Below are 23,663 nucleotides of genomic sequence, written 5' to 3' on the forward strand. Positions count from 1 at the left end.
TTTAATCCTTACATCAACCTTATTTTTTCTATTTTATGAATGAAGCAGCTGAGGTACAGAGAGGTTAAATAACTTGTTCAGGGTCTTGCAGCTGGTAAGCAGAGCCAGGATTTGGTTGCTGAGTAACTTACAAAATCTGAGGTAGAAAATACAGGGCAGTTCGGGTTTCTTACGAGCATTTCTCTGTGGTAGACCCCTGCTGCTGCCCAACTCTGAGGTCTCAGGAGTTATGTTGGGGTCCAGTTATGTTTTGTTGTCTCCCAGCTTTCTCCTTGCATGACATTTCCCCCCATTACTGCATTGGGTTTAGGAGTAAACCACAGGTTGCAGAGATAATACGAAGTTTTAAAGGCCATGTGAGGAAGATGCTCCGACATGCGGAGGCGTCGGCCATCGTGGAGTACGCATACAATGACAAAGCCGTTCTGGAGCAGAGGAACATGTTGACAGAGGAGCTCTATGGGAACACATTTCAGCTTTACAAGGTAACATTTTAAGGCTTCCCCCCCCCCCCCCAGCATTTTTACTTTCTTTATATGCTCTTAATTACCTTTTGATATCCTGTTTTCAGGATGTCTTTTTACTTTGGCTGGTCCTTTAATATTGAAAGACCCTATTTTTCTCATGGATTATTTTTTCTCCAGTGTAGTGAGCAAGTGATTATACTTTCTCTTTCATCCAGAGCACTATTTTTAAATCTGCTTTAAATTGAACTACTTTTGTAACTCCTTCCCAAGTGCTGTGTGTAAGGCTTCAGACTTCATTTCTGTAGTCAGACTGTGGTAGAAAACTCTCAACGATTAGTGTTGCTTTGTAAGCACCCTACAGCTCTGACAGAAGTGCGTCGGGCTCCCTGTTGCTGCCTTTTCCTGTGCCTTCACCTGTGTGGGTTATCCTTCTCCAGGTCCTATCTAGAGTGGAAGAGGAGTAGAGAGACCCGACCTTGGCTATAGTGCAGGGACTGAATCTGGAAAAGGACTACAACATTTAAAGGATCTATGTCAGACCTTGGGACATAAATGCCCACACTTATCTCCAGGGGTATGGGTTAATACCTGGGTTGCCTCTACTAGTCAGATTCAGTTCCTGGGTTGAATTTAGTGCCTCATTTCTTTTGTAACAGTCACTATATGGGTGTGTAGGTAAGTATGAAACACATGGTGGCAAGAATTTGTGAACCGATTGCTTGATCTTGTGATGAGGCATATGCTAGGCGCTTGACGAGTACTGCTGGCTGGTCGAGTGGTTGGTTGTTTTGCCTGGCTCTGTAAGTGCATTAGTACGCCTATACACTAAGAATCAGATGATCAGGAATTACTCCCTGAGTGAGCATATCTGCAAGAGGGCTTTTGTTACAGGAATATGGAAATCTGAAACTTAAGTTTGTCTGTGATTGATTTTCTTTGTTATGAGGCTGAAGAAACTTGGTGAAATTTAGTATTTGATTTTTCTTCTTTTGCAGTCAGTGGATCACCCAACTCTGGACAAAGTTCTAGAGGTACAGCCAGAAAAACTACAGCTTATCATGGATGAAATGAAACAGATTCTAACTCCAATGGCCCAAAAGTAAGAAAGCCCCTTTTGTTTTTCTTAACAAATGGCATTTGAAGGGGGAAAGTTTTATATAGACCTTGTATAGAAAGGGTGGATAGTTTTTCAAATATAATGTGTTATTTCATTTGGGTTGTAAAACTTACAAATAGGGCATGTGATCTTCTTGGCACTTGAGCCACAGTGGAGTAGTTAAGGTGTAGCCTGAGACCAGATGGCCTGGCTGTGAACCCTGGAGCCCCTCAATCACTAACTGTGTGACCTTGGGTAACTTAACTGCTCTGTGCCTCAGTTTTCATATCTATAAAATTGTGTTGATAATAGTACATATTTCATAGAATTTTATGAAGATTCAGTGGTTTGATGTTTCCAAAACACTTAGAATAGTGCTTTGTCCATAAAGGCAACACGTTTCTGCCATCTACACAGACACTTAGGGTGAACTTGAAGTCTTCCGTGCCTGAGCATCAGCCTCCACTGCACATCTGAGTTCACCTAGTGTCACACCAGGAGGCTTGGGTCAATTAGGTGTTGCAGTTGCTGATTCTATTTTGATCTACTCGGGTTTTAACTTTGCTAAAATTATTTTATGAAACTGATGCATCGTGAAGGATGCTTGACAGAAAGAAAACAGCTATAAAAAATAGGTCCCCATACAGATTTCTAGTTGTATGTCCATTGTTTGGGTAACAAAATATAATGTCCTTATTTAAGAGAGTGTATTTTGAATGATTTCGTCTTTGCTGATTAAACACTAGAAATTTGTACCCTGGCTTTGGTCATAGATGGCAGGCACTAAAATGTTTTTATAATCTAAAAGGTTTTTTAAGTCTTAATATTGCTGAAAGATACAGTCTGTCATCTCATGAATTACGTTTGCTAAAACCATTTCACTTGCTTTGATTATTTTAGGACTGTTGAGGTTACCCAAATATGTAGTGCCGCAGCACCAGGTCTGATATGCTCTCTTTTTCTTGTTTTGTTTTCAGGGAAGCTGTGATTAAGCACTCATTGGTACATAAAGTATTCTTGGACTTCTTTACCTATGCACCCCCAAAGCTAAGATCAGTAAGTTCTTGGTTTTAGTTTTTAAACCAAAAGAGAAGTGCCATGTTAATACGTAAAACACTTGCTTTGGTATACCTTGTCTTTCGGAAATTTTAAAATGTATTTATTTAGAGAACATAATACACTGAACTTCCTTTTGAGCAAGTCTGCTAATTGCCTTTAGATTTTTCCTAGAAGACAATAGAATTGATCATAGTTTTATCAACTCCATTGAACTTTTATATTTTAATTATAACTCAGAGTATCCTCTAGCTAACCTAATCTAAAAATTAACCAACAAATAGAGGGTATTCAGCATCCAGGTAGTTTGAAATTCACTTGTACCAATAGAAAAAAATTCTGTTGGTATTAAAAGATTAGAAGACACTTAGGTAAAACTAAATGGACCATGAAAAATTGAACCTTTGCCCTGGCTGGTGTAGCTCAGTGGATTGAGCATGGGCTGGGAACCAAAGGGTCTCTGGTTCAACTCCCGGTCAGGGTACATGCCTAAGTTGTGGGCCTGTTCCCCAGTAGGGGGCCATGTGAGAGGCAACCACACACTGATGTTTCCCTTCCTCTCTTTCTCCCTCCCTTCCCCTCTCTCTGAAAATAAATAAATAAAGCCTTGAAAAAAAAATGGACCTTATATGATAGAGGGAAAAGAAACACATTGAAGTAAATAGCATTGCCCTCCAAGTCATTGATGGAAATACCAATGAGAATTCATGGTTTAATGCCCTGAAATTTGCCTGCCTTATTCAGTGAACTCATTGTCCTTTTGTCTTCATTCTAATACTAAGGGATAGCTAAAATAATGACACTGACTTTTTTTTCTTTTTCAGTTTAATCTTTACTGAATTTTTTTCCATTACCACTTAGTCCCCTTATATCCCCCCTCTCCCCAGTCACTTCTGAACAAATATACTAGACTAAACATTCACAGGAATTTTGACCCTCCCAAAATGGACATAAAAAATAATTTTCCATGAATAGCTACCTACCTAAGCTTGTGGTTCAGTGACTAGCTGCTGCTGCCTCTCTTTTGGGGAATTCTCTCCCTTTCCTACAGAGCACGGTGTCTCACAGTTCTAGATTTACTGAGGCAGGACTATATTTTCAGAATTGGAAAAATGATTATTTGAATATATTCAGTGGTGGGAAATACTCCTTTTTAGTATTAAATGTGTTTTAGTAATAGCAAAAAAAAAAAAGTCATTGGGAACCTAGTGTGAATATAAAGTGATGAGGCAAATCTTTTCTGGCCCCGGGGTGTTTTCAAAAGAGAGACTTAGAACAAACCTTTGGGGATTGTGGAAGCACAGTTGGAACATGTGTATAACTCTCCAACCGGATAGCTTTGAACAGACTCACAAGTTTAGGTGTGTAAGTTGAAAGCTGTGTTGTTGAGATTCCTCCTGGATATGGATTGTAAGATAGATAAGGGTGAAATTGCTGGTTCCTTATTAATGAAAATAGGCACCTGTCGTCTTCTCTCCTGGCAGGGGGCCTTGTACTTAATTTATTTATTTAATATATGTTTTAAAATTGGGAATGGACTAGAATGGGCCCCTGTAGTTGTTAACTGCCAGAACTCATGCTAGACTTCCAAAATATAATTTAGAAATTATATGCATTGACAGTGAAGAATGAAGATTATAAGTAAGCTAAACTAGCTGGTAAGAAATTAATGATTGGGTTTTTACTAAAGGGTCACTGATAGTGTGGGCCTAGTCTACTATAGAGGTTAATTTTATTACGGACATGTTATTTAATATTTTTATGGTGAGTTATTAATTTGACTTCTGGAAGTAATCCAGTGATAAACTAAAAAGAGAAACTTTTTCAGCCAAAATTAGTATTTTGGTTCCCTACTTTTATATACATGTCTCTTTCAGGAAACAGCATTTTATTTATTTTAGCTGGCTTCTCTGGTACCTTCCTATCGCAGCCACATCTTTGCCTTTTTTTTTTTTATCTTTTATAATACACTATACACATACATTCTTTGAATAAGCATTGTATTTTAATATAGACACATTTTGTAAAATAGACAGGCATTTTAATAGAAATTGCTTGCCAGCAATATTTTCCACTCTTGATGGAAAAGAATGTTCATAGAAAGATGTATCTTTGTGCTTGTCTGCAAAGTGAAAAATTAAATTGTCTGCTACCTATGGTCTGTTTCATTGTCTGAGCTTAACTGCTTCCAGTAAACAGATTTTTTTAACGGAAAAATTAAAACTAACCAAAGCCTTGGTCCCGTTTGTTCCCCAGGAAATGATCGAAGCCATCCGTGAAGCGGTGGTGTACCTGGCGCACACACACGACGGCGCAAGAGTGGCCATGCACTGCCTGTGGCATGGCACGCCCAAGGTGAGTGTGTCAGGGCGTGGCTTGTCTTAGACTTTCTGCTTCCTTTGGTCTTAACCCTGTTGTATGTAAACAGCTTTATCTTTGCTAAGTTGTGTCTCAGGGCCTCACAGGAACTGGCCTTCTTTGGGCCTAGTGTTTCTTCTCTGCTGGAGTTTTCAATAAAGTATGAAAACCTTGAGTTGTCACTGTTTGGAAAGGGACCTGCCAAGCAAATAAATACAGTATTTCTGTTAGGCTCACATTTTCAGAAGTTTTGGTACCTATCAGGCTCTTTAATTCCTTATTTAATGATCTTAATTGGGGAGGGAAAGGAGGGGAAAGATAGTGAACAGTTACACATTTGCTCATATGGGTGTTAAATACTTTGTGGGAAAAGGTAAACATTCATGTTAGTTACAGAGGTTTAACAACTGATTCTCATTTCTTTGATCAGTGTAATTCTGCCTTTAGAAGACAGTTGTACTTTGTCTGCTTTTTAAAATTAGTGTAAATTTAATTTCTATTCAACAAATACGCATTGAATGCCGTAGACTCTGTATATTTGAAGACTGTTCAGACACTGGAAGGGGACCTCTCAGTTCTCACTGTAAAAGGACGTGTAAGTCTAAGATTCTAAGAGCTCTGAAAGGGCTAATAGTACATTGCAGGTTTTTTTCTGTTCAGGCTGCATGTTCTGGAACTGTTTTCACCAATGAAAAGTATCCCATTTCAATGACAATTTAAAATTATATAAAATTTTTGCCTATGAATACAATCTGTAATTAAAAGTTGAGACAATTTTTCTTTTTTAAGGACAGGAAAGTGATTGTGAAAACAATGAAGACTTATGTTGAAAAAGTTGCTAATGTAAGTATAAAAAACGGCATATTTAAAAAATTATTTTTGATAAAATGAAATCATGTCCATTATAGAAAATTTGAAAAATTCAATTATCAAGAAATTTATTCATTGTTTTATTATAGTCTTTTTCTATGCATATGGATGCATTTTTATATATTTACACAAAATAAGATTTCTCTTTTATTCATTTAACATTGTATAGTGACAAAAGTTTCCATTTTTTATTAGATATTTTTAAAGACCTGATATTTACAACCTTATTTAAATAAATTTGTTAATCATTATTATTAAACATAGAAATTACTGCTTAGAATAAATTCTAGTTTAGTTTTGTAGTTCTTTGGAATCCTTTGGAGATGCTATAACAGCTTTCCTGGTGAAATATGAGGATACACAGTTTTTTTTGAGGCATTAAATGACCTCAAAAAATAGTATTTCCATGTATTTAAATAAATACTAAATAATTTTCCATAGTATTTCTATGATGCAGAGGTGGGGCAAAAATAGGTTTACAGCTGTTTGTATGGAAAATAATATGATCAGGAATAATAATGCAAGAATAAACTTTCAGATACTCACAACTGCAAACCTATTTTTGCCCCACCCTGTATGTGTAGTAGCAAATAATATAAAAAATTTTTTAGTTATTTTTTATATTTTATAGTTTCTCATTTACTGATGAACTAAAATTATTGATATCAACGACTTTTCCTATAAAAATCTAATGAGAACTACTAATCTGGTAAGTACTTCATATAGTAAATGCTAATTCAAACACTTGCTGCTGTGTGATCATATACATACAAGGTCTGTCCAGAAAGTATCCAGCCATGTCATACAAAAAATAGAGACATTTGTTGAAGAAGATATAAGAAACATTGTACGTAGGACAGTGATGCCTCAGTTCCCTTCAAAGTAGGCACTTTGGGACCTCACATAGTTCTCCAAGTTGCCATCAGCTGCCCCAATCATATTTTCCTGGATCTCGTCAACAGTCAGATCTCTCCCCTTTCAATGGTGATTTTAGTTTTGGGAAAAGGCAGAATTTGTAGAGCACCAAATCTGGGCTGTAGTGGGGCTGAGTCACCAGGGTGACTTGATGTTTTGCCAAAAATCTCTGCATGAGATGTGATGCATGAGTGCACTCTTGAGGAAGCTGCCCATTACCAGTTGCCTGTAGTTGCAGCCTTCTGAATCATCTGAATGGTTTCCGTGGAGGAATGTTTAAGCTTAATGCAAAATTTGGTACAGATTCATATTCTACCTGCTCAGTCATTTTGAATGGGACAGCCACACAGTACACATGCTCACTCCAATGATGTCTACCATCCCCACTGACTAGTACAGTGAAGTCATTGTTCATGCATGCTCATTCCAGTCCACTCTCCTTGGCTGCCAGGTTACATTGATATCATGCAAACTGTTCTCGTTATATTAACAATGGTTGGACTTTTTCCATACAGACCTCCTACATACTGTCTTCTGTAGGGTTGGAGACTAGGAAGAGAATGTAAAGCCACTTAAAAGGCAGCTAACTTTTCTGTAACAAGATGAAGTAAGATTCTCTAGTGAGTTGTTTCCAGGGTATGAGAATATTTTATGGTTTATTATTCATTTTTGATTAAGTATTTTTGTATAATTTAATTTGAATATTTTAAATTAGAAATGTGTAAAAATAGGGTGTTAGAAAGTTATAAAATGTTTAAGAGTAAAAGACATTTTTAAGTAATAATATCAGGTTTTAATTTTATAGTTATAACAATATTTTTTTTTGAGGAAATTAATCTCTGCAAAGCATTGTGATAGTAACAAGAAATTAACAATGCAATATATTTTTATTTCAGGGAGTTGCTTCCAAAGGGGGAAGATAATTTAATACAACCCATAGAGTTGATTTATGGTTTATTTAGGAGTGTTTAATTTCCAAATATTGGGGGTTTCTTGACATGATTTTGTTATTGCAGTCCTTTTCAATTTATGAGGACTTATTTTATGGCCTAATGTGATCTGTCTTAGTACCCTGTAAAGAACGTGTTTCGTGGAGTTATATAGTACCCTGTAAACGTCAGTTAGATTAAGGTGGTTGCCATGGTCAAATCATCAAAGTCTTCAAATCATCAAAGTGGTTTATATATCATTGCTTAGTTATATCCGTTGCTGAGAGAAGCCTGCTAAAATCTCTAACTGTAATTGCAGAATTGTCTGTGTCTCACTTAAATTCTGTTCCGACTACTCTTGTATTCATTGGCACAGGTTTTGTCCTAGGCGTGTTTCTGTGTGTAGGCCTGAAGAAATCGGAAACGGGCTTGTGTACTGTGCACACATTGTTCTCCACTGTGTTTCCTGCACCTAATTTACCTCAGGCGCCGTTTTATTTCCATTTGTGTACGTCTGTCTACCTCGTTTTTTTCATGGCTTCATAATATTTTTATACAGCTGATATAATTCACTTAACAGTCCCTACTATTGGACACTTGGGTAGCTTCTGGTTTTTGCTGCTTCAAATCATATTCCAGCGCATGACCTTTGCGCATGCGCAGGAGCGTGTCTAGAAGCTGCATCCAGGACTGTAACTGCTGATCAGAAGGTGCATGCATTTTGTGTTTTAGAGGTCGGTTGCCCTTCAAAAAAGTTGAACTACTTTACATTCTCACCAATGACCTAAAAGTGTCTGCGTTTTTCCATATCTTCGATAAATTAGTATATTATCAAGGGTTCTCACTTCTGCCTATACAATAGGTGGAAATGGTATTTTATTGTTTTAATTATTGCCCTTATGAGCATTATTTCATGTGGTTGAAGCCAATTGTACTTCTCTTTTTCTGTGAACTGACTCTTCATGTTCATGGCCCATTTTTAGTAGATTGTTGGTCTTTATACAGCAAAGATGTTAGACCTTTGTTATTTTTCTCTAGTTTGTTTCTAACTGAAATGTTATTACTTGCCATATTCATTAGACGTGGCTCTGAGTGAGGGTTATCAAAATTCAAATCCCCATCAAAGTAAAAAAAAGGTTCATATTATCTAGGTTACAAAAAGAATATGCCACAAACTCTGAAAGCACTTGTTCTTTTTCTCTTTACATAAAGTAGTTCTGTAACTCTGGAACAGTATTGGCATCACAGAATAGTTCTGTCATATCAAGTGCTGACCTGACCATTGGGAAAGTCACAGTGTATGTTCGTATGACATCTTGCTGTTATGCTTTTTAATAGCAATTATTTTTATTTATTCCCATTCAGTGTGTAAGTATATTCTTCTAGTGTATTTTCAGAATTTCTCTTCTAGTTATATAGGATTATTTTAAAGAAATGGACAATATACCAAAGAAAATATAAAATCATTTTTATGCTTTAACTCAGAGAGGTGACTTATAATATTCTTCAAGGATTTTCTGTATACATGTATTATGTATATTTTGTATATGTATAATTTTATCTGAGTTTATGTTTTACATGTTTGGATTTCTATATAGTAGTTTTATATTCTTGTTTCTTTTTTTGTTTTTGTTTTTTTATTTCAGTTGCTGTTCAAGTAGTTTTCTGTGTTTTACTCCCACCCCAGCCCACCACCCCAGTCCTCCCCACCTCCCTCCCATTTCCATCCCCCTTGTTTTTTTCTTTTTTAACCTATTGAATTTTTTTTTATTTGATTTTTTTAGTAGCTATTCCTTAGCAGAGATACCTGTTTTAGAAAGATATTATATCCTTATTAGTTAAAAAGAAATGAGTCTGGGCTATTTGAAATTGAAGAATGTATTTTTCTGTTTCTTTTTTTCTTTAATCAACCTAGAATATAATTTACTAGGTCCTGATAAGAATTCCTTTGAATGGTTTTTATCCCTTTCTTCTGTTGGGCAGGTTGTCAGATTGGTAACCTTTATACAGTGGCTCCATGGGTGGAATTAAAGGGAGAAATGATGCATTTCTTTAACTTTCCTGGCTTTGATTCTTACAGGGCCAGTACTCCCATTTGGTTTTATTGGCGGCATTTGATTGTATTGATGATACTAAGCTTGTGAAGCAGATAATCATATCAGTAAGTAGTTCTTATGGTCTTGAATTTAAGTTGAATTGATACATCATTTGTGGGTTTCTAAGTGTTATTTAGAAACCCACATATATGTCAGTACTTTGAATTATGCACTTTAACAGTATTTTGTTATTTATTAGTTTACTCAGTTTAGTCTGTTTCAGGGAAATGCTTTATTCCTGTATAAGCCATAATCTTATAACTTGGTATTAATAATTAATACTGTTTAAAATATGTAAAGGGATAGTTAAATTAGGATAAATTAGACCATATGACATACTAAATGAAAAATTAGCAAATACTAGCTTCCTTTTTACATTTCAGCAATTCCTCTTAGCCTTGTGCAATGACCATAAAGTGGTAATAATTGAATGTAACTTATTTAACCCTAAATTTGTTTTCAGAAAAAGTGAGCTGTCCTCTTGACAACTCCAAAGTAAAAACTGCATTCTGAAATAGTTCCCTTCGTTCTGCAACGATTGACTTCTGAATCTATAGTTTTCTCTTTCCTCCCTTTAGTTCTAGTGTACAGGTAGCGTGGGGTATGTAATAGAGGTTGCAGGGACAGGGCTGAGAAATTGCAACATTGGCTGCAGTGACAAAATTTGGAAACATTTTAAAAACCACATAATCTGTATTGTCTGAAAACTACACAAGCATTTCTGTTTGATACACATGGATGGGGCCCTTGGGGAAATCTCAGTGACAAGAGCTATAATACTTTTACACCATCTGCAGGGGGAAGCAGATGTTCAGAAAGACTTTACCTGTTGACATGTGGTGGTGCTGTGTCCTCTCTCTTTACCCTGTCTGGGCCAGTAGAGCTGAGTTGCAGGAGAAAAAATGTATTGGCTGATGGAGGGGAAGGAGATTTTTCTTAGATGCCAACTGTAGGTCTCAGTGTGTGTGAATTTCTCATGCCCTTGCTGTCATTTTCCAGCTTTCCCCTCGACTATTTTAAGATTGTGATGACTTTTTGGGGGATAAGATTGTGGGAAGAAAAAATCTGGCAAGACTTTCTTGTCATAAACTGATTATTTTGACATGTTCCTTGTGACTTTATTACCCTTTGACTCCAATCAATAATGATTGTTTTTCACTCTGGTGACACTGGTGTCAGGCCATAGATTTGCTAATGAATAAAGTTGTTTCATGGAAATGGAAACAGGCTGGGCTTTTCAAAGTTTGCTTTTGTTTAATATTTTCAAGACAACTAAAATTTGCATAACTGTTCCAAATAGATTTCAAGAGAAACCATACTTCTTTGGGATTTGCCATAATTTATTTGTCTGCTAGTGTTTTTCTAAAGATTTATCCCACTTAAACTTGTTGAAACAATTTTAATTTCTTGTGCTTATCGGTTTCATTCCCACCACTGCTTAACCCACATTCCTAATGACTTTCTCATACTTAGGGCAGCTTTCCGAGCAGGGCCTGGTTTACTGATCTCTTGCCTCTAAATGACAAATGCTCAACAGGTTCTGTGTATCATTAAACTCTGTAGCCAGTGATAGAATTCTGGAATGCTAATTGCCCTTGCATTTTGCCCAGCCCCTCCCAGAAAACCTGTCGCAGTATGCAGTTCTTATTTTAAAAATTCCCAAGAAAGCTTAATGTTGCTAAGAATTCTCTTCAGGGTAACCAGACTTCCCAAAATACCAGGTTGAAATCACAACCTGCCTGGTCAGCTGAGCCTTCACCTTTCAGAATGGATACACAGTCCTTCTTCTTTACTTTCCAAAATAAACATGCTTATAAAATTTAATCCATTTTACCCTGAAATTGTTGGTATAATACATCTGCTTTGAAATGTATATCTGCTGTTTGAGAGTGACTAAAGATTGATGCATACTTTAAAATATATTGTCTTTAAAATGTAAGGAAAGATATGAAAATAGTACAGTAGGTAACCAGCTTCCTACTGTCTGAAAAATAATTCAAACTTGGACAGATATAGTTGAAACTGAAGCCCTTTGTGTACCTGGCATGTCCAGCCCCACCCATACCCCTGGTGATGAATTTTGTATTTGTTATTCACATGCATTTCCTTATCCTTTTGCTATACATGGAGGTATATGAAGCTATTTTTCATGTTTACAAATTCTGTGTAAATGATATCTTGTATTCATGCAACTTGATTTCTTTTTGGCATTATTTTTGTGAAATTCATCACCAGGGGTTGGCAAGCCCTTTTTTAAAAAGGACCAGATAGTATTTTAGGCTTTGTGGACTCTATATGATCTTTGTTTCCTTGTCTCAGTTTGTTTTTTCTCTATTCTTGAACAACCCTTTAAAGTGTAAAGACCATTCTCACCTTGTGGGGTGTACAGACACAGGCTGCAGGTTGACCCATGAGCCTTCGTTTGCCACTCCTGTTCTAAATTATTTATTTTTCAACGCCAAATAGTGTTTTACTGTGAGTATGCTGCAGTGTATTTTTCCATTTTGTATTGATGGACATTTAGCTTGTTTATAATTTTAAAAACATTTAAAACTTTGTTTTTCTATTCCAAATAATTCTGTGAGCATTCTTGTTTGTCTCCTTGTGTCTCTGAAGCATTTACTTAGCAAAATCACTGGGTTGCCAAATATGCTGGGCATATGTTTGTATAGAGTCACATGTCCGCCCCACCCAGCCACTACAAAACCTGTTGCATTATGCAGTGCTTTTAAAAATAGTGAAGAAAGCTACGGTTGCTAAGCATTCTGTTCAGAGTAACTGGAGTTCCTGAAACGTCAGGGTGAAATCATGAGCCCACTGAACACTTCTCCTTTTCTCTTTTGAGACCGGGCTCCAGTTTAATCTCCAGACAGTATTCTCTGATCTCCCAGCCATGCCTGGTCTCCCCATCCTCTCAATGCCTGTAGTTTATCTCTGCCATCCTTTCATTTAACAGTGATCATGATCTGACCAAGGCTCACAAATTCGGAAACATGAATTGACCAGACAGATAAGTAAGGCAGGCCAGGTATAGGGAGTGGACCATGGGGAAAGGAGAGAGCACGTCTCCTGCCCAGGGTGGTAGCCCTTGGCATCTAGGAATGTGAGCTCCATGGTGATAGACCTCTCGATTTTTTTACCTTTCCATTGTGGTAAAATACACGTAACATAAAATTTACCGTCTTAACCATTTTTATCTATAGTTTAGTATTCAGTATATTCACATATACTTAACACTCTCCAGAAATTTTTTATCTTGCAAAACCAAATTTATGTTCATTAAACTACATATTCCAGGTTTTTTCAGTGCAGCAAAAAGGTGGACTTTAGATTTTTTTTAAATTATATATTTAAAATTAAACCCTCAGGAGGCTGCAATCACTGCCTAGTGAGCTAACCTCCTTCTATACTTCTGTTATTATGCAGTATTTACATTTCTTATTTACCGCTTTTTTTGGACTATAAGATGCATCCACCCCTCCCCCCCCATTTGGGAGGAATAATGGTTGTTAATGCTGCTGTTGAGTTCTGTTTACATTTACATTGGTGAAATTTTATGTTACTTATGTTATTAAATATTTTACCACATTTTTTGCTTCAAATTTTTTTTTCACATTTTCCTCTAAAACCTAGGTGCGTCTTATGGTCTGGAAAATACGGGTAAGTTTTTCTTGCCCCTTACACTAGATCTAGCTTTTTTAGCTTCAGGCTAGTATGTATTTTTTTTCTTTTGTCCCCACACACAACCTGCCATAACAGTGTATGTACCGTTGGCTCAGTTCTCAGTAATGTGTGTTGCTTTTGGCATTTCTTTTCTCTGCTGAAAATGCACTTGTACCCTAACTCTACGTTCAGAGTGCACCCCTTCATTTTGACCTTTGCCTTCCCTTTTATAAGAGGTTTGGCAAAATGAGTATCAAAGATTCTGACAAGGGTCCAACTCAAGGAGGTCAGACTGGCCAGATGTGTCTTAAGAAGGGAAGTCTTGTTCTTTTGTTCTTCTGTTGCTTTCTGTTCTTCTGGCACTTTCTGTTCACATGCCAGCTTTAGAGCAAAGCATACGAAAAAGAAATTATAGCAAAAGGGCCTGGTGATTTTTCTGTAGGTTAATTCTTATAAGTGGAAAGCTAAGGTGGAAACCTGTAAAATTGAGCTTTTGTTGTTGAGAATGCCAAACTCATGACTCTACCAGCTGTATTTAGTCTCTGTAAAGATGCTGTATTGAGAGGTGTGTTTGAATAGGAAAATAAAAGTAATTACTTCACAGCAGATTTCAGTTTGCAGTGTGAATTTTCTGATTTGCCCCTGGTCATGGCCCACAAGTCAGGCGGGTGTATCGTTTCCTTTTGTAGAGAATGGAACTGATGTGAAGAGTGGGTAGAAGATTTGCCAAAGACGACAGTACTTGAGCTTGAAGACTGAATTCAGCAAAAAATCAACTACACCAATAGTTAATTGGTGCTTTTACCTATTTCTGCATGTTTCTATACTCATTAGTGTTCTCCTCTGTAGGAATGTCTGTCCTCTGCGTGTGTAACCAGGTTAAAAAGAAGTGAATTAGTACTCGCATATTACAGCCCTCATACTGTTTCCTTTTAAATACCTGTTTTTGGTGGTAGGGAAGCTGGAATAAGGGTGACGTGGGGAAAATTAAGTGATATTACACACTCAAACAAATGTAACTTTAGATTCTCAGTTCCTTAATTGCAAACTGAAAGGCAGTCAAGTTCAATGAATTTGGGCACTAATCATTTAGTAGTTATTTGTACATGGAATTAAGCTTCTCATGTGAAGGTGAAACCTTTCCTGCCCAAGTTATATGTGGACTGTCGCGGTCCTTCAGCGTGGAACCCACAGAAAAAGTGAGTGCATTGAGGACTCTGCTACTGGCTGCATGCTGCCCCTTTTCCTCCTTACAGCAAGAAAAAAAGAGTTAAACATAAGTAGCCTTTTGTATTTCTTCACGGAATACTGCCTCTGTTTTGAGTTTTGTTGTTATTTAATTTTACTTATTTATTTTTTATTATTGATTTGAGAGAGAGAGAGGGAGAGAGAGAGACATCAACTTGTTATTCCACTTATTTATGCATTCATTGGTTGATTCTCGTATGTGCCCTGACCAGAGATTGAACCCACAACCTTGGCGTATTCGAATGACGCTCTAACCAACTGAACGATCAGGGCCTGTTTATTTATTTTTTAAAGCAACTGTTTTAAAGGTATTATAGCGAAGAGTGGTATTTTAATGACAGTAAAGTTGTGGGTGGAGGTTTTTTTCAATTATACAGAAATTGCCCTAAGCTATGTACTTTTACTGTCTTTCCACAAATTAAAGCATCTGTCTTCCTTTACAAGTTGGTTGAAGCTTAAAGAGGAAAAACTGTAATAAAGGTAACCCATATACGGGGCACCGAACGCTTCATTATCAAGTATGCATTTGTTGAGTCCACTTCGGGGCATGTTTTTTTTTGAAATTACAGAAGAGCTTACTCTTCTGTGATATGTCCATTTTTGTTTTATCTTGTGCTTTTTACTGAAATTTTGTTTTTCTTGGATGATTAAAATTTATATCCATTTTGTGGTGGTTAGATTTATTGAACTTAATCTCTGGAAACCTTTATGTTGTATGGGGAAATCTTATGCATGACCTTAAACTTCTTCAAAAGTAGAAGAGCACAGTGGAGTTTAGAGTCATGGAAAGAAGGGTTCATGTCCTGGATGAGTGACCTTTATTTATCTATTTTAAGTCATTTTCCTTGGGCTTCTTACCTGTAAGACGAGAGTCCGCTATGGTACCCTCGTCGTCATGATGTGGAGTATTTAAGATGATGGACATACTGTTCTCAGCATAGGGTCTGGTTCCTAGTAAGCACTTAAGTGTTAGCTGCTATTGTTAATTACTGGAAGCACAATATATTTTTGTGCAGAAAAGTAGGGAAGTTTGGGTTTAGGGAATTTTAAAAAGAGAAATGTGTCTGGAATCTGGAGCTGTGTCATCAGTTTTGGGGCCATGAATTTTGCTATAGCATGATCCCGTGGCTGATGACTGACTTAATTTTCTTTCTTTTTTTTTTAAAAGATTTTATTTATTTATTTTTAGAGAGGGAAGGGAGGGAGAAAGAGAGAGAGAGAAACATCAATGTGCGGTTGCTGGGGGTCATGGCCTGCAACCCAGGCATGTGCCCTGACTGGGAATCAAACCTGTGACACTTTGGTTCACAGCCCATGCTCAATCCACTGAGCTATGCCAGCCAGAGCGATTTTCTTTTTTTATTATTTTATTTTTTCACTAAATTTATTGTGGTGACATTGGTTAATATAATTATATTGGTTTCAAGTATGCCTTTCTATAATACATCATCTGCATATTGTACTGTGTGCTTACTACCCATAGTCAGATCTCCTCTCGTCACCCTATGTTTGACCCTTTCTACCTTTTATTGCTCTCCACCCCTTTCTCTCTGGTAACCACCACACTGTTGTGTGTCTATGAGTTTTTGCTTGTTTGTTTGTCTTATTTATTCATTTGTTGCTTTTTTTTTAATATACCATGTATGAGTAAAATTGTGTGGTTCTTGACTTTTTCCATCTGACTTACTTTGCTGGCATGATATTCTCAAGCACCATCCATATGGTTGCAAGTGGCAGTATTTCATCTTACGGCTGAGGAGTGCTCCACTGTGTATATGCACCACACCTTCCCTGTCCAGTCATCTACTGAAGGACACTTTGGGTGTGTCCTTATCTTGGCCACCATGAATAATGCTGCAGTGAACATAGTGGTGCATATATCTTTACAAATAAATGTTTTCAAATTTTACAGGGATGTACCCAGAAGAGGGATTGCTGGGTCATATGGTAACTCTTAATTTTTTGAGGAACCTCCATACTGTTTTCCATGGTGGCTGTTCCAGTGTACATTCCCACCAGCGGTGTATGAGGGTCCCTTTTTCTCCACAGCCTCTCTCCAACACTTGTTATTACTTGTCTTGTTTATAACAGCCATTCTAACAGGTATGAGGTGGTATTGCATTATAGTTTTGATTTGCCTTTCCCTTTTTCATATCTGTTGGTCAGTTTTATGCCTTCTTGGGAGAGATGATGACTTAATATTTAGCTTGGCTCCTTGCACTAAAATTACTAATCTCTTGTAATAGGCACTTAAGAGAATAGCAGATCTGAGCATATGATCTCATGGAGAATTCCTTTCCTTAATAGAGATTGTCTGTTGTCTTTGAAAGATACTAGAGTTGGAATCAGGGACCAGCACTAGTCCAAGTCGTGCCACTGACACTCTGTGTTCTCTGGCAAAGTCACCTCTCCTCTGTCTCAGCTCCTCATCTGTAGGCCTGGGCGATGGCACTGAATTCCTTCTATGGCTCCAGCCAGTTCTGAAGAATCTCTGACATAGTATCTCAGAGATACTATGAGTATCTCTGAGATAACAGAGTAGTATCTCTGCTACTCAAACATAGCTTTGAGTATCTGTTAGCTTTGAGTATCTATTAGGTTTGTTGCTTAAAGTAGGAATGTTAGAGGGGGGAATAACTGATGATCTTTCTGTTGTGTATTTCCTGTTAAGATTAAAGGAGAAAAAGAACTCGTGGACATGAACTACAGTGTGGTGATTGCAGGGACGTGGGGGTAGGGAGGGTATGGAGGGATAAATGGTAATGGAATAAAAATACAATAAAAATGAACAATTAAAAAGAGTAAAGGAAATTTTCAACAGTGAATTTTCTATGGAAACATTAGCAAATTTACATAGGAGCTTAGTTGGGGTAGGGATGTTGGCTTTGTTCCTTAAATTCATGCAACTAAAAATGGAGGTTACTGGTCTTGGTTAAGTTGATTGAAATTGTCTGCAGATATCTTTAACTGCTTCATGGAATCTTTCTACATTTGTTTTCCTTCTCCCTCTTTTTGTTGTCAGTGGAACACTTAAATAGCCTTCATTTGCCATGAATAAGCAACCTAACTTTAAAAGCCTTTATCCACCTGTTATGTTTAACAGAGTTTCTTTATCTCCCTTCACATACACCTCAATGGGGAAATTCTAATAAGAATGTTCTTCATTGATGCTGATGCTACATTTAAGTGCAGCTGCAAATTAACTGATCTGTGCTCAGTGACCCTAGCAAGCTATGTCCCTAGTAATGTGGCCTATGAAATATTGTTTATATAGTGAATAAAGGTAACTGCTTTAAATATTTTTAAAGTCTCTTTGAGCTTTGTCAGTTATATAAATGGATTTTTCAGTAATGCTAGTCATAGTAGAGAATCTGTTGCGTTCTGAATGTAAATCTCTTTGTCCTTTAATGAGACGATTACATAAGTCGCTCCACATTTTCCATTAACTATGTTGGGTAAAATAGTTAAGTATGTATCCTTCTTTGCCATTCAGACTCCAAGTATCCTTTAAGCTTACACATTCATTTTATGTTTCTGTAATTTTACAGGAAATTATTAGTTCCTTGCATAATATAGTAAACGACAAATATGGAAGGAAGGTCTTGCTGTACCTACTAAGCCCCAGAGATCCTGCACATATAGTGAGAGAAATCATTGAGGTTCTGCAGAAGGGAGATGGAAATGCACACAGGTACGAACAAGTAGAACGGCATGTGCCCTTTATCCCTTGATTTGTTAACTTTCAGTAGTTTATGCTTCCAGAATCTACTCACACATGCACACCCATTCTCATGCCCCTCCCCTCTTTAAAACTCAATAAGGGAATTCCATTTTTAAACCTGTAGTTGTTTTTATCTCAAAAAGAATACCTGTGACTACCTTGCGCATAGTAGGCACTTAGGTGTATTATTTGTTTTGGTTTTGTTTTATTTTTAGAGCTACTGGTACTACATAATTAAGTACTCTAGAGAGTAGAGTCCATAAAACAGTTGTAGTGCAGGAGCCCCAAGCCAGGGAGCTGCTTAAGTGTTCATGATATTCCTAAAAAAAACCACCTGGTGGACTAGCCGATAGGGACATGCCATTTATTACTCACATTGCAGGGGAGGGCACCAACCGTGGTGGGTGGGCATGAGAGAGACTGTGCCTCCTCCAGTCTGAGGTTCGTTATGAGGGGGCCTGGACAGACGAGGCACGTGTCCTGCCTGTGACTCTAAACTATACGACTTCAATGTGTATGTGCAGCAAGAAGCAGTCACAGGACAAGAAGCTACTCTCAAAAGGAGATAAGGAGGGAGTTACACTGCATTCCCAAAACAATACACATTGCTTCTGGCTGGTGGCCCTGAGACCAGCTCTCAGTCATGGGAGGGGGTTCGGGCCATGTCCTTTTGACCCCACAATAGTGAAAACATATGCTGTCTTGTAAGGTATTTTGTTGTTGCTTGGCTTTGGATTGGTTTGGGGTTTTTTATTACATAACGAAAGCTTCACTTACTGAGTGCTTGTTCTGTGCCAGGCACTAGTCACATCTTGGGGACACAAATATGAAAGACATCCCACCCTCAAATCATTTATGTACATGCGTAACAAAGATATATAGGCTATTACAGTAGCATGCGATGCAGACTATTATAAGCCCTTACAGGTTTTTTGAAAATATAGTCACCATATTTCCTTTGCCATTTATCTTACCTTAATACTCATTCAACCTATTCCAACAGTAAGAAAGATCCAGAGATCCGACGCCGAGAACTCCTAGAATCCATCTCTCCAGCCTTGTTAAGCTACTTGCAAGGTCATGCCCGAGAAGTGGTGCTAGATAAGTCTGCGTGTGTGTTGGTGTGTGACATTCTGGGAGCTGCTGTTGGAGACGTTCAGCCTGCCATGAATGCCATCGCCAGCTTGGCAGCAGCAGAACTGCATCCTGGTGGCAAAGATGGAGAGGTAATGTGCTATCATAAGACAGGCAGGAAAGCTGCAGTGGCCACAGAAACTCCAGTCATTGAAAACATTTTCCATACAGAGGATTTCAGTGATAATTATCTTAACTCACCGCATACCAACAGTATATTTGAAAACTGAATTCAAAACACAGTGCTATTGCAAAAATGGCTTGCAGTGACTTTATGAGTAAAAATAAAATCCTCTTCATGTGTTTCTCTGTTGTCCATGATTGGCCCCAAGCTGTCTTTCTAGTATATTCTGTGCAATTCTGTTTTGAGTCTGCCATGGACTGTTGAACCTCTTTGTGTTTGTACACGCATCTTCCCTCATTCTCAAGTGTTTCCCACATCTCTGTGTCCCTTTGCTTTCCATGTAGAAAGCCTTCCTGGCAAACAGATGTGTATGGGGAGCCTACTATTTTCTGACCTACAAGATAAGGGAATAGAAATGGGCTATGGATCCTAGAGAAGCTCTGGCCCCTGCCGTCATAAAGCCAGTCGCATTAGCAGCTTGGGAAGATGCATGCACAATGAAAGTTTCTTTTAAAGAAATTGTGCCCCTAGTCTTCACACTTGATAAGGAGAGATCCTAGGTACAATGGGAACAATGATATGGCCTTTAAAAAGGAGTAAGATTGAGCTAAAAAGACACTTTCTTGGCCTGCTTATCAAATAATACCCATATATAGTCACATGTACTGAACTATTCAGCATTAGGTTTTAATGTTTCTGCTGTAGCGTTCTGTCTGACAGATGTATTTGTACCTCAGAACTGCATATTGGCAATCTGAAACGTGGTGAGCGTGACCTTACGGTGGACATTGTAGTGGTGCTTTTGAACTGGAACTCGTGAGGCTGAGCCTGAACTCGTTCTCGGTGGCTGTGCTGTCTTCATTTTAGACTAGAATAGACCTTTGGTGTCTCCAGGTGTAAGGGTCATTCTAGATAAAGATCTCATAAGCCTTATGGAACTTTCAACTTGACTGAGCCCTTGTCTATGTGTGGTGATAGAGTGGATTGTAGGCCAAGGCATGGGTGAAAACAGCTTGTAAATTAATGTGTTCTTGTCCCCTCACAGCTTCACATTGCAGAACATCCTGCAGGACATCTTGTTCTGAAGTGGCTAATAGAGCAAGATAAAAAGATGAAAGAAAATGGAAGACAAGGTAGGTTGTTAAAGTTGACCCTTTGTTGTAGCCTATGTGAAATTTCAGTAATTCCTGACATCCCTGAACTTTATGTCAGCCATGCAAGTTCAGATTAGTTTGTTGAATGTTCAGAAATGTCTATGAATAAGAAATGATTTAGTGGTTACAAGTATTACTTTAGTAAATGCTAGAAATTTGTGTCCTGGAATTCTTTAATTTGTTCTCTTTCCTACCCACCCCTCGCTCTTACTCTTCTTTTTTTCTGCTACTTCAGAATTCTGACTGGGTTTGGCCATTTTTCTAAAATGCCATTCTATTTCTTGAGTATAGTGAGAGCTGTATAGGGTGGGAGGCCTGTTTGTGAGTTTCATCATCCTGATTGAAGGGCATGATGTGTTGGGGAAGGGATAATTCTCTGATGACAGAGAATTTTGAACTAGTGCCTATTTGACACTGAAATACATGTGACCAGAGGGCAAGCCAGTCCTTGGCGTTCATTGGTTTTTTATAAACTTCACAGCTGCTCTGTAGAAACTCAGCTCTCAGGACAGGGGCAGCATCTTTTATCTGACTGAAAAGTTGCCTACCACTCCCCTCTCAGTCCTGTATTTAACCAGGCCTTCTCTCACTAAATTCAACTTCATCTGGTATTTCAGCCACAAAAGAGATTTTCCGCCTCCTGAGTACTTCGGTTTACTATTATTGTATCTGGAAAAAAAAGTGACAGATTATGAATTTGTGTCTTTGGGCAAGTTGCAGCTCTGATGGTGAGTAGGGCAGTCAGTGTAGCGGCTGAGCTGTCACTTCCCACTCTGCCTTTCAGAAGAATAGAGACTTGGAGTGCTCTTTTACTACATTTTGTGTAGAAGAGAAAGCTTCTTATAATTTCTGAAGAAGAAAAACCAATGTATTGAATTGTTTTTTTTATTACTAAAACATTGGTGTACATTTGGGCAGAGTTTATTTATATCAGAAAAGTTGTTTGCCTTGTGAAGTTCAGGAATTTTCTAGTGATTTTTCTTCCTCTTAATTAAAATGCACCAATGGCCCTAAAACATGCCTGCTCGGGCCTGAGGTGTTTGTCATTTTCATGTAGCACCAAGTGAGTGTGGCCAGCTGTCTTGGTTGTCTGTTGCTGTATAACAAGTTACCTCAAAACAGTAGCTTTCAAAACAATAGTCATTTAGTCAGGGTTGGGCGTAGCTTGTTTCTTCCTGCTCAGAGTACTGCTCAGCTTGAGTTCAGAGTATCCACTTTTCACAAGGGCTGGCAATAGCTGAGGCCAACAGCCTTAGCTCCTCTCCCGAGGTTGCTGGGGCCTCCTTACAATGTGGTGGGTTCAGTTTTAAGAGAAGAGGTAGGTGTGTGGTTCTTTCATGAGTTAGCCTCAGGATTATGTAGCATCACTTTTATCATACTCCCTTGGTTAAGTGAGTCATAAAGACCCACCAAGATGCAAAAGTAGAAGGCTTTGATTCCATTTCTAGATTGGGGGTTGGAGGCACTATTCTACAAGAGCACAAAGGAGCTTTGTGTTCACCTTTGAAAAACATCAACTGTCTCTCTAGCTTATCTCTGTGTCCTCTCATATGCCGTGAAAAACTGTGTATAGACATATATGCCTCTTGGGTTTTAAAAGACTCCTTACATTTGAGTATGTTTCAGTGAATGATACATGCTACCTATCTAAGATGTGTGCTTTCAAGACAGGTCATCTCTATCTCTATTTGCACTAAATCCTGGCCTTCAGAATTTCTCCTTTATCCAAGAATTAGTTATACTTAGATGGCAGACTGAATAAGATAATACACTGTAACAAAAAGATGGATGGTATTTTTGATGGGTGAACATCTAATATTGTAGAGAGTGATTGCCAGGCGTAACCACCACTAGCCATGTCCATGGAACCTTCTGGGTGAGGATGTTCCGTGAGGGAAAACTTCATTTCGATCAGACCCAAGGTGCTGCTGTCAGATGTTTACTCCCTGAATTCCTTTCAAGTCAGGGTGGAATCATTCAGTAGTAAAAAGAAATGCAAACACGACCAAGTGAGTGGATTATAAGAATTCGTCGTTTCCCTTGAGTAATTACTGCTAAACATAGCTTAGGATTTGGATCAGATTGGAAAGAAACGGCTATACTAAAAATGCATTATATAAACCTGAACTGGAATTTTTACTGCTATGGGAGTTTGGGTGAGAATTCTTATTAGCTTTTTTATTAAAACATACTCATGGATTTAAGAGCCTTAGAGAGGGAGATGGGTAGTTTAAATCTCAGCATATGAGGTTCACTAAGTTTCAGTATATTTTACAGGTTGTTTTGCTAAAACACTCGTTGAGCACGTTAGTCTGAAGAACCTGAAGTCCTGGGCGAGTGTGAACCGAGGTGCCATTATTCTTTCCAGGTAGGTACGAAGTGTGCGTTTCTCTGTGCAGGATCCTCATGGTAAATGCTCGTTCATTTGTTTCTCATATCTTTTTCTCTGCTCTAATGTTTGTTCCCTGTAGCCCAGTATTACTCTCAGTCACTCATTGTCTAGACAGATATACCAAATATTAGAAAGCAAATGTAACTCTTTCAGTCAGTTCTTAGAGTTTTTTTTCATATGCCCTCTTTTGGATGTCAAGGATCACAAAATTGACATTGAAAGGAATCATTTGGTTATCTTGCCACATTTATGGTTTTGACTAAAATGTATTTTTTACTTTTTAAAAATTATTCAAGTACAGTTGTCTCCATTTTTCCCCAACCCAGCCATCCCCACTTCCCACCCTTGATCCTTCCCCCCTTTGGTTTTTTCCATGTGTCTTTTACAGATATTCCTGAAAACTCTTCTCCCGTTTCCCCCCAATTATACTGCCCCACCTC

At 37.9% G+C, this 23,663-nt stretch overlaps 1 protein-coding gene across 3 annotated transcripts in view; it reads left to right on the top strand.

The window, feature by feature from the left end:
• PUM3 (pumilio RNA binding family member 3) overlaps window positions 1–23,663 on the top strand; it is a 43,552-nt gene that overhangs the window by 14,727 nt on the left and 5,162 nt on the right. For 2 of the 3 annotated variants that reach the window (XM_028525241.2, XM_036021700.1), the window contains exons 8-17: window positions 311–485; window positions 1,463–1,566; window positions 2,541–2,619; window positions 4,876–4,974; window positions 5,767–5,820; window positions 9,772–9,852; window positions 18,247–18,389; window positions 19,423–19,645; window positions 20,723–20,810; window positions 23,109–23,199. In XM_028525241.2, coding sequence (XP_028381042.1) covers window positions 311–485; window positions 1,463–1,566; window positions 2,541–2,619; window positions 4,876–4,974; window positions 5,767–5,820; window positions 9,772–9,852; window positions 18,247–18,389; window positions 19,423–19,645; window positions 20,723–20,810; window positions 23,109–23,199 — 1,137 coding nt within the window. The other variant, XR_004902195.1, reaches the window with a different exon arrangement.

Source organism: Phyllostomus discolor, chromosome 3 (assembly GCF_004126475.2).
Source record: "Phyllostomus discolor isolate MPI-MPIP mPhyDis1 chromosome 3, mPhyDis1.pri.v3, whole genome shotgun sequence".
Lineage (NCBI taxonomy): Eukaryota > Metazoa > Chordata > Mammalia > Chiroptera > Phyllostomidae > Phyllostomus > Phyllostomus discolor.